The 19,281-nt window shown below is 42.6% G+C and overlaps 1 protein-coding gene across 1 annotated transcript; it reads right to left on the reverse strand.

Annotated features, from left to right (window-relative positions):
- Positions 1-4,856: 4,856 nt before the first annotated feature.
- Positions 4,857-17,993, reverse strand: mtpn (myotrophin). The gene is made up of 4 exons (XM_076722414.1): positions 17,576-17,993; positions 14,342-14,455; positions 13,280-13,363; positions 4,857-6,342 (listed from the first exon to the last, which is right to left on the reverse strand). Exons 1-4 carry the CDS (start codon positions 17,645-17,647, stop codon positions 6,256-6,258), a joined length of 357 nt encoding a protein of 118 aa, XP_076578529.1. The 5' UTR covers positions 17,648-17,993; the 3' UTR covers positions 4,857-6,255.
- Between the last annotated feature and the right edge of the window lie 1,288 nt (positions 17,994-19,281).

The following is a 19,281-nucleotide window of genomic DNA, read 5'->3' on the forward strand; positions in this document are numbered from 1 at the left end:
GCACACACCACCATGGCTGCCAGCCACGCTGCATTCGATGTGCTCAGCCGTCATAACAGTAATAATGAATCCGCTTTTACATCCAATTAAAATGTTCCTAATAGCATTGTGGTTACATCGATTCCTCTGCAAATGGCTGCTCGACTAAGAACATTTGCACTGAGGCATCTAGAGGGATTTACATCGGTCTCATCGCACAGTGGCTCCGAGTACAAACAAAGAGGGACTGATAAGTAAATAGCCCGTAAGAGATTTATGCTTATGCATGTCTACATGAGCATGTTGGAGAACAACGGGCTGCTTTTAAATGTTTGCTGCTGCCTTCTATAGCTGCTCAATGGCCTTTGGAAACACTGATACCCTCCATTGCTGTCTCTCTCTAACTTCAGAGATGTTAAGAGGACAGTTAGGAGGAGGGAGGGGCCCACGTCACCTCCTTTACTTGACAGCTGTTGCGCTTGGCAGTGAAACTTCAAAATGTTAGACTGATTACTGCTTCATTTGAAAACAACCTCGATCCTCTGTTCTAATTTTATTCTCCAAGACTGTTTATGCAAACAGTACACATGCACTTGTACAAATACAGACATGAGAATAAAATTCATACACCTCCAATACACCCACAACGTGCCTGAGCATACAACTTTACCAGTGTTTTGACCGAGTCAACAAAGTTTTGAGTAAACTTTCCCTGGTGAACACGCTGTTTAAACCCAGCTGGTTGTTGCTGATACAGTATATAATCATCCAGCATACTGTCCGTGTTGCACATAACCGCATGCTGAAGTTAAGAAGCCCACAATAAGTCAGCACAGTTTCAACGTCCAAGATTAGAAATGTGAAACATGGTCACAATCTGCCCTTCTGTTCCTGAGCTATGGTGTTGAATAAAGGCCAGAAAAGTGTTTTTGTACAACATTACGATGTCACAGTGAAGCTGACCTTTGACCTTTTGGATATAAAAAGTCACCACTTCATCATTTTATCCTTTGAGACATTTGTGTGAATTCTTGTCATAATTAGCTCATGAATTCTTGAGTTATGGCCTAAAATGTGTTGAGTGTGGTCACAGTGACCTTTGACCACCCAAACCTAATCAGTTCATCCTTGAGTCCAAGTGAACGTCTGTTCCAAATCTGAAGAAATTCCTTGAAGGCGCTCCTGAGATCTCATGTTCGTGAGAATGGAATGAACGGACGGACGTACAGATGGACGAGCAACCCCAAAGCATAATGCCTCCGGCCACGGCTATCACTGGAGCGGAGGCGTAAAACAAACACTTGGCTCCTGCAGCTCTGAAGAATCACAGCCAATTTGTGCTCACTTGGGTGTCATGAAGAAGCTATATAGCAATTCTGGTGGCTTGCAGAGGGCGCATACAGGGCTGGTACAGATGCTCAGTGTCTCCCCTACAAAGGATATATCTATACAGCATGCAGCATTGCTCCTTTGTTATGGTTGGGTGATGGTTGTTGGGGTATAATCATAAACAACATATGGTAGCTGGATTGTGTAATGAATAACTTTGAGGAGAGATTTGCTGAAGAGGTGCCATCGCCTAATGTAAGACGTACAAGGAGCAACAATTAAATACAAATATACTGCCTCATTAGATTTTTTTTGGATGCACAGTGGAAAGCCTCAATAAGTGATTTACAGTGTTTTAGTGTCTACAGTGGCTGGCAAAGTCTTTCTCTGTAGTAAAAGCGACAAAATTTCAAGTGTTTCTCTGTGTTTTAAGTCTTTAACCAGCAGCTGGATGTGGGAACACACGCAGGACTTGGGAGCGCACCACGGTAGTTTAAAAAAGACATGTGAGTGACTGGATCATCCTGCAGGGGCTGAGAAACCGTGTGATCAACTGGATGAAAAATGTTCCACTGTTGCTTGTTGACATGTAAACACACACAGAGCGGGAGGAACTCGGTGACCATCCCACGTGGTTGGAATTTGAGGGCAACAAATGAGCTTCGTTAGCATGTTTCGTACATTTTGGGGGGGTCGGTGACCTCCCCGTCCCCTGCGGCGATCATGTGCTCGCCCCCACGGCTATACAAGCCTTATTAAAACCAAATACAAAAATGACCTAAATGCAAATGTTCAATCAAAGAATGTACAGTGATTTTCAATTGGTTGGACCTCTTGGTTTATAATGGCTGATTTCACGGTTGGCTCACCTCAAAGTCACGTGACTGCTGAACTACCACTGGGGAAAGTTATAGATTTGTTGAAAATCAGTCATAAGCTCAACTAATGCACAAGACAAGGAGTCAATAATAAATTAGAGAGAGGGAGAGAGAGATGGGGAGAGAGAGGGAGAGATACCCAAAAGGCAATCAGGAGTCCATATTAATTATGCTAATGATTTGGATTTGCTACTTCATTAACCATCATTTTGAGCTGGTTGATCACAAGGGTAGCTCCACATAAAGTCTCTGCAGCAACTGGGTGGAAAAAAAACAAACCAGATGAGACACTGAGAGAGAGAGAGAGAGAGAGAGAGAGAGAGAGAGAGAGAGAGAGAGAGAGAGTGTGTGTGTGTGTGTGTGTGTGTATGTGTATGTGCATACGTATGCATGTATCTGGGCACACGTGCTAATTACGGCATCTGGCAAATACTGTAGAGACACTCAGCAATCCATTAGGTTCCATTCCCGAGTCCATGTGAAGGGATAGCACTGTTGAATGATTTCTTCAGTGTTAAATGGTGTTCAAATAAAAACTGTGGGTGTCGGGATGTTTTGTGGAACGATCCCCTCAGATTCTGCTGATAACTTCCCGCAGTTTTCTTTGGAAAACAGCAGGTGGGAGCAGAGTTCAAGTGAAGTCATGTATGACTTCTCATTCTTGGCAGAAGGCTGGTGCTCATAGTCTTGTGATTTATGGAATTTTCTTATGCATGTTTGGTTGTTTTGGAGCAAATAAATAAAAAGAGGTTTGGGAATCACTGATCTGCACAGTGCATGTCCACCGGGCTACATACAGTAAACATGATACTAATGATCCCAAGCAGGATTAGTGGCTCCCTGAAAGCCCGGGAATCGCCCAGGGAGCCAGTGCAGCAATTCAAAAAGAAAAGCAATTCAAAGACTAAATGAAAATGTATTGCCAATGATTCATTTCACATTTATCATCGGCCTGAATCACAGGCTTTCTTCTGGAGACATCAAGATTATTTGCTGGCTCGACAAAGGGAAAAATGGGGTCTTTCATATTCCGAGAATGTCACTGTCAACCAAGAGCGGACCTCAGTTTTCCCCCGGTCGTTCACTTTGAAAGTAATTGAAATGAGCAGAAATAGGATGGCACAGGTTGGGAGGTGGGAGGCAGGGAGGCGAGGCTGTCAAAACGTGGCCAAGTCATTTTATCTCCATGTTTGCCCACATTGCAATAATTGATTTGTCTTTGTTCTCAGGCGTGAGTATACAAACATGGCAAGTGGCCTGGAGAGGCATGAGTCTGTCTGATTAACAAAGCAGTTCATCGAGCACTTCACAGACCTCACTCACTGTGTCTGCAGCGTCCCTCTGGATGTGCTCGTTTGACAGGACCTGATGCAACTCTTCACCGCATGCTACAGCTCTGTTACATGCTTTTATCGATTTCTCCCACTCGCTTCCATCCCATAGACTCTTTGGCAGGTCCGACGTCACAAACTTGCATCATGCAGTCAAGCAGTGTTCAAACCTTCATTGCTTCATTGTAAATTCTAGTCGAGATCCCACAAATTCCAAACACGTCAGGCTGAAGTACAGGGAAATGTGTGTGCCGCGACTCGTGAGACTTCATGAATTTGCCATTTTGATGGTGCTTTAGCTGATTTAAAGATCCAGTGTGTAGCATTTAGTGGCATGTAGCAGGAATGTAGCAGACTGTAGCCAAGCGTCCAACCAAGGTGGCCTTCAGGTAAGGTTAAAAACAAGGGCAAAAGTTTGATTTATCCACGTTGGGCTACTGTAGAAACTCTGTGGAAGAGGATCTGCTCTCTCTGTACATATGAAGAGCTCATTCCAAGGTAACAAAAACACAACAATTTGTTTTCCTCTGGTTATCAGATGGTTCATCTGGTGCACTATAAAGCCACACCATACTGAGCTTGTCCTAAATCTACAGAGCAGAACCACAGTGTGGTACTCACCACAATAACACTGTTGTTCTTCTTAGACCATTAAAGTCCAGTTCTTGGCTGGGAAAAGAATTGTGACCTTCCATGGCTCTCAACAAGCTCATTTTTCAGAATGCAATGTGGGCTGAACAATGCAGCAGGCAACAGGTGCCAAATAAACATTTAGCAAGTAGCTCACAACAATTAAAGGATCATTTTACTGAATTTTTTTTGACAATGCGGTTGGTCCTAATGGTTCCACTTCTGTTCTGCTCATGAGACCTGAGTTTCTGATGCAATGGTCACACAATACTTTGTATGATTGCTAAAATTTTCTGCAGATAGTGCTGCATTTTCTGTATTGGAACTGACTGTCCCATTATAATATGGAGCTTATTTGAATCCAGGCATTCAGACAAATCTAGTGGGAGTCAAAGGCAGTCTGTGATTCATAATGGAACAGCTCGAGGCAGTAGATTGGTATGACAACACAGATTAGAGTGTGTAGTTTGTTTTTTTTTAACATTTTGGACGGAGTTGCTTAAGTTCACAAATACTGATTAGATTGCCCAAGGCTACGAAAACACCAAGGGTAAAATTTGTCAAATGCCATGATGTCCCTTGTACTAGAAAATTACCCGTTATTCATCTGGTACTGGAGAACGGAGGAACGAGTGAGTCAATGTCACACAATAAATGGAGCATTAATACAAGGGGTAATTCAGAGTAAATTAAGAATTTTTTTTTTCTTAAATAAATGGTGTTTACAATAGGATGTATCATTTCAAAAACTGATGTAGTTCTTGGTTTACCACCAGGCAACTTTAAGGGTTATTTCAATTCACACCTAATCTGAGTTACAAATTAAGTTCAGATGACAAACATTTTTTATAGATATTTTTATTTATGTTTTTACAGACTTTTTGTCACAACAAAGTCAGCAAGAGCATCTTTTTTTGTCCATTACACTGTAGTTATTCATTTTAAAGCAACCAAGAGAGACCAGCGACCATTTTGTAGCGTAAAAGCAGAGGCAATTTCAACATGCAGCAAAACAGGCAGGGCTTCTAACCAAATCCAAGGCAAGGGGAATACTAACAGCCCCCACCATCCAGTTTCAACTCTAACCCCCAATTACCCATCATTCAGAGCCCCCAGACTCGTCAATTACAAAATACACACAGAAGCTGCAACAAAAAGGGAATCTTTGCTCTTAAATCTCACTGCAGGGATGACAAAATGAACAAATTTCTAAAATTCCTTATTCTGCTATGTGCTGCTAACATTGCTTCAAAAGGGGATTAGGTAACAGATTATTAAAACTGCAACATTCAAGTCTTTCTAGTAGCCAGCATGGTGATTGGTCAAAGAGTACAGAATATCTTTTATGCATTACCAACGTAAAATTGGTCAAAAAACACCATCTGATATGTAAGTGATATGCCAAGTAGAAAAGGAAAATCTGACCTCTGGACCTCTCTCAACCGACGTTTCCAAAATTTCAAGATTGGAGGGACAGTTTGAGTCCATTAAAAAACAAATCAAGGTAGAGGAAGAGGCCACACACAATGAAAGATTAATATACTGAAATTTTACAACCTTTCTTTTTAGTCTATCTATATAGTACAGTGCAATTACTGGTCATGAGATTAAGTCCTCGCCGTACAATGCTTATATTGAAGTTGTAAAAAATGTGAACACACTATTGATCTATTAGCATTTGATTCCTTTACAGTTTTAAGAGAGAATCGCATTTGAAATGTGTATTTAAGTGCTAGGCTTTGCGTTTACATTAGTGAGTGATTTCTAGTTTGAGCAGTGTTCTAGGACCCAGGTGTGACAGCACTCCCCCAGTGTTTGGTCCCTAAGGGAGACATAACTGACAAGTCCTTCTGTTAAATGGCTAGAAACAGAGGCCAAAGGAAGAGAAAACTATCTCAAAAACTTTGAGAAAAGAAGGAGGGGAAAAAACAAGGTAAAGGAAAACCACCAGACAGACAAAATGACCCTCCAACAAACAGACAAAAGCAGTGTTAAGACAGAGGTTGATCAGGGTAAAAGGGGCAAGTCCATCTTCTGTCAGGGGACCACTGCATCCATCTGTCTGTCCGTTCACCCACCTGTCCAGCCACTTCCCACACTGTGGTGTCTCACTTGAGCAGAGCCTTTATGGCATCATTCTCGGCAGTTTCAAAGACAGTGCGACCGTCCGGTACTCTCTGGTTTTTCTCAGCTCCCTGTGGAGGAGAAGGGACATGAATATTAAATATGCTTAGTAGGCACATTAAGCTCTCCTCACAGTATGATGCCAACTCCTCTTCATCGAGCCCGGGGTTAAGGTGAGAAGCAGAGACTTTAATCTATAGCCTCTTTTCAAATGAAGTGTCTTATGGCTGCCTGCCACTAAATAGAGCCAGGTAGATGGCATGCAGAGGTTCAGATGGTCAACTCCAGAACACCTGTTTCAAAGTCCAATCAAAAGAGTTCTACATGCTCATTGGCACCCATTCACTCTCTTTTATGAAGCATAACATTTCACTTTTTCAGAGAGATGGATGAAAGAAACCATCAGTGAGACAGAGATAAAGCAGTTTGTGGAAGTCGGGATTTTAGCTCCCTATGGCCCAGGAACTACATTTAGACCCTACATTTAGTTCCTGATATGGTTGCTAGGCCCCTGATAAAGTTCCTGGGGTGGAAAAGGGCTGTACTGTGGTGGTCAATCATGTGATTGTCATCCCCTTGATCTTACCTTTGTCCACAGGCAGAGCCTTCCATAAGTACTGGCTGTAAGCTGCATATTAAGGCAAGTAGACATCAGCAGAGTACTTCCTTACTGTTTCAAGTCAGGCCATGGTCACCTTTTAGATTGGCAGCTCAGCTAGCATATACCTAGCAACCAATTTTAGCATTTTTTTGTGGAAAACGCTGCTCCAGTGAAGAGTTGCCCTTGTTTGTTATCAAACATCTATGGCAAAACTTCTGCCACTTTGATTTTCCTCTAACCCAGTTACTAATAACTTGCCTGTCAGCCTGTCTTTATCCAGACAGCACATGCAAAACAAAGTCGCAGAGGCCGAGGCACACATCATTTGAGATAACAGAAAGAACGTGAAAGAGATGGGAGTGGACGCAATCATTTCAGACAAAAAACAAATGTAAAAAAGAGAATGAGACAGGCAACGTGTTGAATGCACATGTAGTGACAAGAGATTCAATGAGCAATAGAGGAGTGGAGGGGCATGTTGTGGAGAGACGTCCCTTTGTTTGGCCTGCCAACTTTAGCCTCTTAGCAAAGGGCTTACAGAGCAATGGCAGAGAGGGTCTATTGTTGTGTGGAGAAGCAAGCCATCAAACAATGTGACCCAGTTTAAGAGCCCAGCAATGTGAGGATGGTTGTCTGGGTGCATATTCCATGCCACAGGAGCAACAGAGTGCATCCTGAGCAAGGAAGATTTAACAGGGCTGGGAGGGTGACCTGTCAGATCTGCATCTCTAATTGGAAAGAGACGAAAGACCACGTAACAGAGGGCTTTTCCAATTCATAGCATGCTTAACATTTCTAGGAAGTGTGCACCTGTCAACACTCCAATCATGTAAAAGCCCTGCTGTGCAACATTTGAACTATGGTGACCCAAAGCCCCTTAGAGGTAGTTTTTTCACAACTAACAAGAGTGGTTTAAACAAAAATACCCAGAATTTCACAGGATTAAACATGCCTATCCGATACTTTGAAGGAAAAGTTTGACAAGTGAAGCTACCGCCAGCCACAGACTGACTTAGCATAAAGACTGGAAATAGGGTTTGTTTAATAAGGGGGTCGAGTCTGTATGCACCAGACTAGTTCTTGGTCAAGACCTGTAACTTCCTGGAGTGCCGGACCACATGTCCTGACAAATAACTGTAAATCATCTTGCACAAAATGTAAGTCCACTATAAAATCAGTCTTTACTTTTGTATTCACTGCATTCATAACAGATATGAAACCATGATGCGGTGTGGCATGGACTAAAAACATGAGATCAGTGTGAAAATGTGAGATTCACTTATGAAGGCTTTGGGGTCCAGGTCTTCAAACTTCAATACACAGAGGGTTCTCTTTCAGTGTAATTCATCTTGTCTGATGCACAACAGGCCAGACTCCTGAGGGAAAGACTGGATCCCTCTACTCCGATAACATTGTAATAATTTTATGATATGAACTGTTATCTTACCCATTTGCAATAACAAAAATAAACAGTGATAAAGAACTTGCCGTGTCACTTTAACTTTCCCAGTAGCTGCTGACTGATTCATATCAGGTACCTGGTAACCAATCATTGTGCTCTCCACTCCAGTGAGTTCAGGGGGTGAAGGAGAGGACGGAAAGACAGGCGGAAGCTTTCTTTCCCCCTCCCTCATTTCTCCAGCTCTGGGGAAGTCATTAGTTGCTGGTTCAAGACCATGCCTAGTAACCGACTCTACAGGCCTCATTTAGATGGCAGGAAACAGCATTATGCCTTGACCTGAGCTCTTTCACCATCAATACTGCTCTTACCAGGGAACAAACAAGCCGTCTGTCTGACAAACACAATTATATACCTTCTGTATACCACCATATTTGAGGTGGAACAATCTCATAATGAGAACCACACACTTGTATTGCCCTGCACAGTATTCTAGAGGGTCTGCCGGATTGATACTCCCTGTGGGTATTTATGGTACAGTTACAATAATAGCTCAGGCCCATAGTCCTTCCTGTTCTATGCCATCCCCAATGACCATCCAGCTCTGTGGCATACTCTTGACACCGCTTACATTAATGAGCTTTCCCCAACTTGAATAATGACCCCTCATGAACACCTCACTGTCCAAACATTATTCAGTCAAAGAGAAGCTACTGGCCAAGTGAGATACAGCCTAATGAATAAGAATAGACTCCCAGGGTGTCTACAGTCAAACTGAGATGCATCATCATCACCCTGGATTATGGAGCCATACAAAGCAGCACCAGGTCAGCAACATTAATGCCACTGACCTGCCAAAGTGTCCATTAAGTTTTCATTTTGCCATGAGGGAACGGAATCCAAAGGTCTCCCATGCATAAGTTTTCAAATATTGGGCCAGAGAGTCACTCAAAATGTATTTTAAATGCAATGCTTAACTCAGATTATTGAGCTGCTGGCAGTTGCCAAACACTACCAATTTGTAAGAGGGCAAATTTTACTGCACCCAGCAAAAAAATGGAAGATCAATACCTGTGTTGGAGCAAGCAGTGTCAGCTGGGCTCAGGTTGAAATAAATATATTTGGGTTAAGGAGCTGCACCAAGCCCAAAGTTAGGAGTTTACATGGATTTTCAACAAACGACTGAATCACTCTGCAAAAAAGTCAACTCAATCGTCAGGTGCATTGTCAGACTGGCCATCAGGAGTACCGAGAGAAATCCCAGCGGGTTGGGTTGACAACAAATCACCAAATTACCTTTGTTACCAGTCAAACGGCTGAGTGTAGTGAGAGTCAAGGCACCGGCAGCAGAGAGAGCAGCTGACTGAGCCCAGAGATACCAGTTCAACTGTTAGTCAAGGCTACGCAGCAGAAGCCATTATAAGGATCAGATAAGCACGGTTTGGTTTGCTGGCTGGCTATTTAGCTATATCGGGTGCCTTTTGTTGAAAGTAAATGTGTCCAACTTTTCATAAAGTCGATGCGCTCGTCAATTTCACTTTTTCGTTAACCGACCAATCATGGCCTGGATGGAGCGGAACATTAACAGCTGCAGCAAATTGTCAACACGTTGAACTCACTGTCATGCATGAAAGGTTAGGAGTACTTTGCATTAACGAGAGAGAGAGAGAGAGAGAGTGAGTGAGTGTGTGTGTGTGTGTGTGTGTGATGTGAGGGAGACTTAAAAATGGATAACCATTAGTGAATAAATACTAAACTAATACTTTTCTATGGGAAAAAAAATTATCTCATTTCGCTCATTAGTAACACTCTCCGTGACCTCATCAAAGTGTACTCCCAATTTTTTTTGCATCACATTAACTAGAAAAGAAGCTGTTCAGAGGAGAGATCTACAGAAGCAATACAAATATTTTAATATTTTATCCCCCTAGTTTTTGTGCTTACAGGCGTCTGTACCCACCCTGCTCCGAGAAAAAAAAAAAATTATCAAACATCAAACTGGTGAAGCCCATTGGAAGATAGTGTTTACAACATGTTTTACTTTCAAATTCTTACTTGTGGACTACAGTGAGAAAAATAAACGGCCAGCCCTACTTTGTATCGAGGACACACAAGAATAACAACACCTTACAGGGCCGATTTTAAGACAAGGCAACAATAGGAACAGACGCGGCAAAACAATACTGCATTTCTTCCTCATCAACAGTCATATACAAGGATGTTTGTATGTTTGCCTGTGTGCCCTTTCACTGTCGACTTAAAATTAACTGGTGAATCTCTGCAGGCTGTAGTCAGCACTCTCTGCCAGGATCTTACGGCTGGGTCACCTATTGGGGTTAAAATGGCCTTTCATAATTCATTGCCAACAGCAGCACAGCACGCGGTCTGGGGGCAGGGGTCGGCTCCCGTGATGCAACAGGGAACCGAGTCATTTTGTGTGCAAACACAAACACGTCCGACAGTTGAGCAGTCACAATTCAGTATTCTCTGTGGGCTCCTTTTATCCACTGCAACGTGCTGGCTGTGGTGCTACAGGTGTTGCCAGACAGAGTGGATATGCCGCAGCAGAGTCAATGGTGTGGCTGAGGGACAATCTATTCATCTCAGGTTAAGATGCATGGTGAGTTTTCAGAGCTGCCAGGGGTTGATGTATTGAGATCTAGTCCCTGTGGTGACTGATGACCTTTTGGCTGCATCTGGTGTTAATCCTTGTTGGTGCTTAGTGGAGATGAGTACAGGGCCATGAGAGGAGCGAACCCGTGGGTTTCCATGTATCTTCGCCTTCCACCGTAATCCCTGTTCAGATGAGCTACGGCTGTCTGTCTTGTCTCGCTTGATAACACAGACAAAGGCTTTTTAAGGTCCACCCAAGGGGCTTTCATTTCCAAAGCAGAGGTGGTACTTGCATGGCTGCCTATTTCCAATGGAGAAGAGCTACTGGCTTTCAGGGGAATGTACTGTGGCTGTAGATATATGACTGGCAGCAAGGGAAATAAAAGAAAGTGACTGCGGTCAACAATGAAGACCTTACTTTCATAAGAGTCAGTCTCCTGATATTGAACCTAAGTCCTATCATTGTTATGTCGGGTTGACATGTGAAAATGTGATATTAAAAACTCCTATGGACATAAAATGCATCATTGAGCAAACAGGTCAGATCTCATCTTGAATTACTGAATGTACTTTCTCCATTTCAGGAGTGCAAGGCCTCCCTAAAGTCAGAAAACCAAGGAATCATTTTTACCATCTTGTTACAACAACAACATAAGCCCATGATTGAGTAAAATACTGACAACCAACGGTAGTTTTGTGTGAAGTAGAAGTTTAAATCACTGATCAATGATGTAACTTCCCATGCTTGCCAATGTTACGCTAGCAACTTTTACAGGAAAGAACTTACAGACCAGTAAACTGCTATTTTCTTCCTCTTGGCATTGGCTGCTTCTTTTGGTTCATCTTTGAGCCAACAGCACTGACGGCCAGCTGACAGCAGTAGCCAGCTGCCGGCCAGCTGCTGGCCGAATGCTTGCAAGACTCTGCTGGCTTGTTGATGCGAGGGCCGGGGCGTGCGGCTGTGTTGATGAAAATGGGAGATTAATACAGCCGATGCCAACAGGAATAAGTAAGCAGTGGAGTACCGCGCAAGTGTCTCTCTAACCGAACACCAGTGTTTCCCATACATAGATTACGCTTTCCTCTTTTCAAATGTCTGCTTTAAAGTGTGGCTGAAACTGTGAACTGATTGAAAAGTCTGCCTGAATGGTGCATATGCAATTGTATAGAGTGCAAAAAATGACTTCCTTAATCGGTAGTGTGACTTAGCTTGTGAATGCCCCCTCCCCTCTTCCCATTACTTTCGTTGAGCCAAGATGATGCCACCGTGAAACAACTCTGTAGAGGAGCTTTCATTTACCCTGCCTCATTTAGCCTGGCTGGCAGACAGCTGCTCACTCAGCCCCCATATATCTATCTCTCCTTCTCATATACACATATCGGTTTGCAGCAGACTTTGACTGTAAAACGTGCGAGCCATCTACATGACATCATGCAGTCCTATAAGTTATAGGCCCCTCTCTCATAGTGGTGCTGAACTTGTGCCGTTAACTATCAAGCAACAGAGTAAGACTGACCATCAATTTTTGTGTGTTATTCTAATGAAACGAACAAGTGTCAAATGATAGAGGAAAGACAGAGACAAAGAACTGAGGGAGGTACTGAAAGACAAGTTGTTATTGTAGCCCCCCCATTTGTGTGACATTCCTTGTCTACAGGGGCATCAATTCCACTGCGGTCTGGCTCATTTGGGTTGCAGTGAAACAGAACTCCACAAGCCTAGATGACAAGAAGATCTGTCATGTGTATTTATATAAGTTGTGTGCATGTATCTGTGTGAGTCAAACATTCAGGTAAGATGTGCAAGAAGAGGCACTGACTTTCGAAAAGGAAGCTCCTCCATCTGCAACTGAGGCTTTTTATTTGACTGTGATGGAGCTGAACAAATCTGTTTCCCTCTGCTGGATGGCGCTGGTTGGATTGGACATTTATTATTGTTTGCATGTTATTAAGTTGCACTACTAGAGCCTATGCCAGCTGTGTCTGACTTGGTGTTGTCTCTCTCCTCACAGCTGTGACTGCACATGCCCATGTGCATCTCTGACTGAGGTAGAATTTAAAACAGTTCCAGAGTTAAAAGGGAGGCTGAGGTGGAAGGATGGGGCAGAAAGTTTAGATGGAGCAAAGGCCTGTGCCTGTGTATGAATGCAGCTGCTTAAAAACACAGACACAAAACAAGTGAACAGCAGCAATGCTGTGTCTTGTTCTATGAACATTCCAGCACAGCCTCCACATGAATATGTTAAAGGGCCTTTTGTCCACTGAGTTACCTCATCAGCACTCACAGCTCACATGGAGCCTCTGACACATCAACACGCAGTGTGAAGGACACCAGGGCACTTCTGTGTGCAGATGCAGATGCGTTAGTTGAGCATGCACAAACCAAAGTACCAACCTTTTCTAGCAGGACCTTGACACAGGAGACGTGATTCTCGAAACAGGCAAACATCAGTGGAGTGAGTCCGTGTTTGTCTGAAGCCTGCAGGGGGAGCGGGTGGAAAAAGCATGAGTGGGAGACAGAATAAAAAGGAAAAAAGACAGAATTTTTGGAGAAAAGCTTCATTTATCAGCAGATCATGGGCACGGCTGCAATCTTTCACAAGGGCAAATTCATTTTTTTTTTTTTAATCAAAAATAAATAAAACTAACTCCTGTGAGAGAGAGGTTTAACTTCCCCCTTATCATGTCCACAAATTATAAGAAGGCACACTGCACTTCAACACCATATCTATCTCCCATGTCTCAGGAGCTGAGCCAATTTCCAAAGGAAATTGAGAATTATGCAAACATTTTTAGGCTTGGGAGCAAAGACAAAAACTGTATGTTGGTACAACTTTAAATGCTTGTGAGCTGTGGATGCTGTGATGCTGAGTTGTTGTGGCCAATTTCAGGCAACGGAGTGAGATGCACCTTGCTAATGCAGCTGCTTTGAGCATCGCAAAGCACCATCGACACTCCACCAGAAGTGCAGTGATATTCAGAGATTCATGCTGCTTTGCACATAACATTCTGCTGGTTGTTGAGCAGGCTTATCAGACCTTTACAAAAAGCTGCAAATTGTAAAAGAAAGGCTCCCAAGTACAGATATCAATGTTGTTGGATGGATAAGTACCCTATTAGTGGATAAAGATCAATATGCTACAACGACAACAAAAGAGACTATTGAGTCTCAAGGGGCCAATCAGGCTAAATGTGAAGTCTGACAAGCTTAGACAATTGTTGAATGAGAGAATGGACACTGGCTGAAATAGCGTATGATAAACTAGTTTTAACAGAGACTGCTTTAGTTCAGACAAACCGATAATCGTTGTTACAAATCAAGCAGTTTAACAATAGGCTTAAACTATGAAGGGAAGCAGACATAGGCACTGTTATCTTTTGTGGCCATGGCAACCCTGGACATTAGGCAAATTAATGCAAATCCAATATGATGGGAGCTGGTTGTGGTGGCTCTTACATTGACATTTGCTCCCCGAGAAATGAGGTACTCCACCACCTCTGTATGACCAAAGTCGGCAGCTAAGTGCAGAGGCATCCTCCCACCCTCCAGGGTCCGGTTTACGTCTACATCCTGGAAAAGAGAAGCACAAGAGATTAACAGGGCTGAAGTAAACAAACTCAGGTCTGTCACAAGCCAACAGTATGCATTAAAGGGAGATCCAAGAGCCCTTTTTACTTGAAACAGAAACTCACTGTTGATACGAGCTCACGGTGAAATTCGCTGACAAACAATCACATGCATCGTCCTCTTCCCTTCACTTCCCTGCTGTGGTGCTGTTACACCTCAGACTGTCAACATTGCAGTCAAGAGAAAAGACAGACACACTCAACACCCCTCCTCGTTCCCTTACCACACTAAGCACACACACAGCTTAGTATGTGCCAGGTGGCCCTCGAGTGACAATATCTAACAGAGGACTGATCAAGCCTGGTGCTGTCAGCTCTGACTTTTCCCAAAAAACTATGATTAACTAATTGACCGCATAAAGATGACGACAAGTGGGGCAAAAGACATTCGTTCGCTCACAAAACAGGCCTCCGAAACAGAACAGACCTTTACAATTTGTTAAAAGGCCCAGGAACATCGAGGTATATCCTGTTACACAAGACCCTCGTATGAAAACACCTGATCTGGGGAGAAGAGAACTAGCTTGGTTATCTGATTCCCCTGAGGCGACTCAAGCAAATCTATTCAGCCAAGACGCAAATCAAAGGAGGGAACAGGAAAATAGCAGAACTGGGAGATATGGTGTATTTTTAATATTACACTAACGCGATCAGATATCAGCCATACTTCTGGTTACCATAATATAATGATACAACTTAAATATTGTCCTTTCAATGTCCTAATTCCTACAGTTAAATGATACGATGAGCTTATCTGTTTTGACTAAATGAACGACTGAATTCCTCTACCTGCTGCAGAACTATAAATCAATTTTTTTTTTTTCGCAGCAGATAATTGGATCTGTGATGGTGAGAAAAGTGTAGGCGTTGCTAACATTAGTATTTTCGGATACATTCCAGTGGCATGCAAACTGTCTGGTTCTGGTACTTTGGGTCCTGGTTCACATGCATTGCTACAAGACACTTAAACGAAACTTGGGCGTCATTCATGTTGTGAATGTGCTTCTAGTTTCTAATTTTGATACAAGCCTTATTATACAATTCTATACTTAACCACAAACAATTCTTTGTTGTATCTCTTTCCATTTCCCCTTTACCATGTTTCTCATTTCTGTTTCCCTAATTCAGCACCAGTATCATCATCTACTGCAGAACTGCCTGCCACTTGCTCACTCACCTTTATCACAAACTCGACTGAAGGTCAAGTAAAACACACAATTCTTCATTTCACACAGAGACAGTTCTTCATTTCACACCCAATCCCACTGAATCCATTAGTATGATGGACACTGAACTTCAACCTCTTCTAATAGTGTTTACATTTTACCTTCAATGGCTGCAACTCCAGTGGCTGATAAAATGGAAATAGTTTCATTTCCACTACAGCAAAGGGATGAGACACTGCCGTTATTTACATCCAGACCCAATGTAGATACAGAAATGGCTATGACTTACAGTAAGACCATCAGAAATGAAGAAACACTCCTTGTGGATGGAAAATTCCCTCTTAATGGAAGACTCAAACGCAACAGTTTAAAATTCAGGAACTATCAAATGCACCAATAGTATCCTATCAGCTTTTATGTCACTTGAACATTTCAACCATATGTTATTGATATCTCCAAGTTGTAAAAACATACATATGTAATGAAAGAGTCTTTGACTTTATTGGATAAAAAACATAAATGGTTAACACACACTGAACATGCAGGTGAAGAATGGAGCAATGGATTGTACTGAAGTTTTCAATCTTAATACTGTGACAACTGGTCAATATTAAAATCCATTGCAAGCCTGAAATGGGTATGGGTATGCTATTGAAGAGGCAGATTTTAGGCATCAAACACATTATTGAAGAGACCAGTGACAAACTGACAGTCTTTGTTTGGGTAGTGTCTTCATGTAAGACACAACATCTACAGTGAATATGTTTACTCCAGTATAGTAATTTATGAGTACAGTTGAGTAGGAATCCAGTATGGAAGTAAAACTGTACAGCTGTTTATTTTACTGTAAAGAAACATCAAGTCATCGTTTACAATACCTTAAAGTAAAAATGGCCTCCTCCATTAGAGGCAAGGCCACAAGCTTTTAATCTTTTCTACAGAAAAAGAGGACACTTGCAGCTCAGCAGTGAAATCAGTGTGGCCCAGCAGGCTCTTATAAGTTTAAGAGTTTTCTCTTCCAAACAGACAATGCTGGCTACGTTAGAGTGGACAGTGCCGTCGGATTTGCTGTAGCTGGGCCTCCATCTCCTTTGCTACAGCTGAGACCCCCGCCCACCAGCGATAGCTAAACACTGCTGGAGCCCGGGCCCGTGTGGTGGTTCGTTCGCTAGCAATTAGCTAAACCTAGCTATCTCACAGCACGTTTAAAGACAACCACTCTACAGACAATGAGAAGCATTATCCAATAACGCACGTACTGTAAACACCTATTGTCACTGGTGCTGTTGCCAGTACAATGGACATAACGGTAGCTGTTAGCTGGCTTTCAAACAATGTATACCACGGAAGAGCGGATGCAGTTGTTGGGTAGCTTACCAACAGGTTGCTTTCTGCGGAATGTGGCTACGATAGCGTTTGCTAGTCGAGCTAAAGGTGTTCCAAAGACACAGCCAAACCCACCACGTTCACGATACAACGGTAGCTAATGGCTATCGCTATACAACAGGAACCATGACAGTTAAAAAACACTGACCCATTGCCTACTCTCCAGATAAGAGTAGCATTGTATGTTGCTAACTATGCTAAGTTGGCATCCAGACTTATGTGCTAAGTCCAGCCTTAAATTTGACACACCTACCTCGAAATGTTTCCCAACGAATTCAAGCTAACTCACGGCTCCATATATTGCAGATAATGTTACAAACTCCGGTGGCATGCTAAGGTTAAATTGCCTAACTTAACGTTACCCAACTACAGCTACCATTATCTAGGTTGCTAGCTACCTAGCTAGCCAGCCTATTCGCTAACTGCCGTTAATTACATCGAATGAGCGGCCAATTGTCAGAAAATTGTTACACACGACTCACTGAAAAACAGTCACATTTCCGTTGTCTTACCGGCGTCAGTCTGGTTTTGACCTCATCCAGGTCCCCGGTCGTCAATGCCCACTTCAGTTCTTTATCTGCCATCTTCCTGTGTTTGCTCCGGGTGTTGCTCCTTTCCTGATGTGCAGCAGGGCAGTTAACAAGTTGAATGCTAGTGCGTTAAAAGTTAGCTAGCAAGAGCTAGGAAACTCTTCCTGTCGTGGCAGTGAGTACGGTCGTAGAACTCGACTGAATAAAATGTCGTGTTGAAGCGTAAGAAAGCCGTTTTAGTCGAATAAGGCGTGTAACGCGGACCCGTCAATGAACGACAGGTAAAAAAAAATAGACTCAAAAGAAGTTCCGAAAAGCAAAATAGCAGAGAGGGATCCGCCTTTCTGCTAACCAGAAGTGCTTCCGCTATCGTTACCCGGAAGTGAACATTTAAGGGGATAGTCTCATTTTGCGTTTAAGTGTTGATGTCCAAATGATGACTCACTTTTTCACAAGTTCTCATCGCAAAGCACAAGCTATACGATCTAATACATTCCTTGCGTGCTCTTAATGCGAATTATTTTTATTATTTCTAACCTCGAAACACATGCAGTTAATGACTGATGACTAATTGCTGACAGCTTCGACGTTATTACTGAAGTATAAGTGCGGAAATTCCGACCCTCAAATGGGCCGTGACCGCATGTTTGGATATCATGACCAGCGCAATGATAAAGACCTTTTTATTCGCTCACAGTTAGTCCTCAGCGCTGATCTCCGGTGCACACCCAGAAAAACAGGAGAAACTTTTTGTTTTCTTTATCTCTTTTCGTGTTCTTTACTATGCATTGTTCAGGAAGATAACAACACGGAGTAGACATAAAACACAGAATTAAATACAATCAGGGGTAAACACATAATAGAGGAAAATAAAAGTAAATCAGTAGCCTATATTAAACCGATAAAATAACACTAGGCTCATTACATAAAGCTATATTGCTGACAGTTTATATTTCAAACAACAGTGACATATACATATAACAATAACAGAAATCATTATTGGAATGCTAATTATCATCATTTACAAGAATGAGCCTGCAAATACATATAAATGAAATAAATTGTGTAGGACAAATTTGGATTTTGATGGAATTTAAATCCATTAAACTTAGATTCTTCATCAGATTCCTAGATCTTATTTTAAAGTTCTATTGCTGTCATGTCAATCTGAAACCATGAATCTAAAGGAGCAAAACAACTGTGAGAGCTGTTAAACCCATTCGATGACTATTGTATCATTGCAGTTCAAGTTGGCGTGCATCAAATCTTTTATTAGTAAACTGGGTTTAACTTCCCGTGCCAGCCCAACCTGCTCCAACAAGTTCACTCTGGGAACCAAAGCTTTCAATGCAGCATCTGTTGGAAGCAATCTACACTTTCAGGGCCACCTCCATTGCCATCCAGCATTTGAAGAGCTGCTCAATCAGTCCCTGATAAAGAGAGGATCAGCTGCCGGGTGATAACAGGCAAAGACGGGGAGGGGGAAACAATCATTACTTTACCTTGATCTGTAAAGGATCAAGGACAGAGCAACAAATTCAAAGCCGTACAGCTGCCTTTTTGCCATGGTGTCACCAGCCTCCCACATCTACCCCAACCTCTCCTCCCAATAAAGCCAAGTGTATGCATCCTCTCTCCAGCCTCTCCTCATGAAATATAGGTGGTGACAAAAGTGTTGTTGCGCCATG

The sequence above is a fragment of the Chaetodon auriga genome, chromosome 22 (assembly GCF_051107435.1).
Source record: "Chaetodon auriga isolate fChaAug3 chromosome 22, fChaAug3.hap1, whole genome shotgun sequence".
In the NCBI taxonomy this organism is placed as follows: Eukaryota; Metazoa; Chordata; class Actinopteri; order Chaetodontiformes; family Chaetodontidae; genus Chaetodon; species Chaetodon auriga.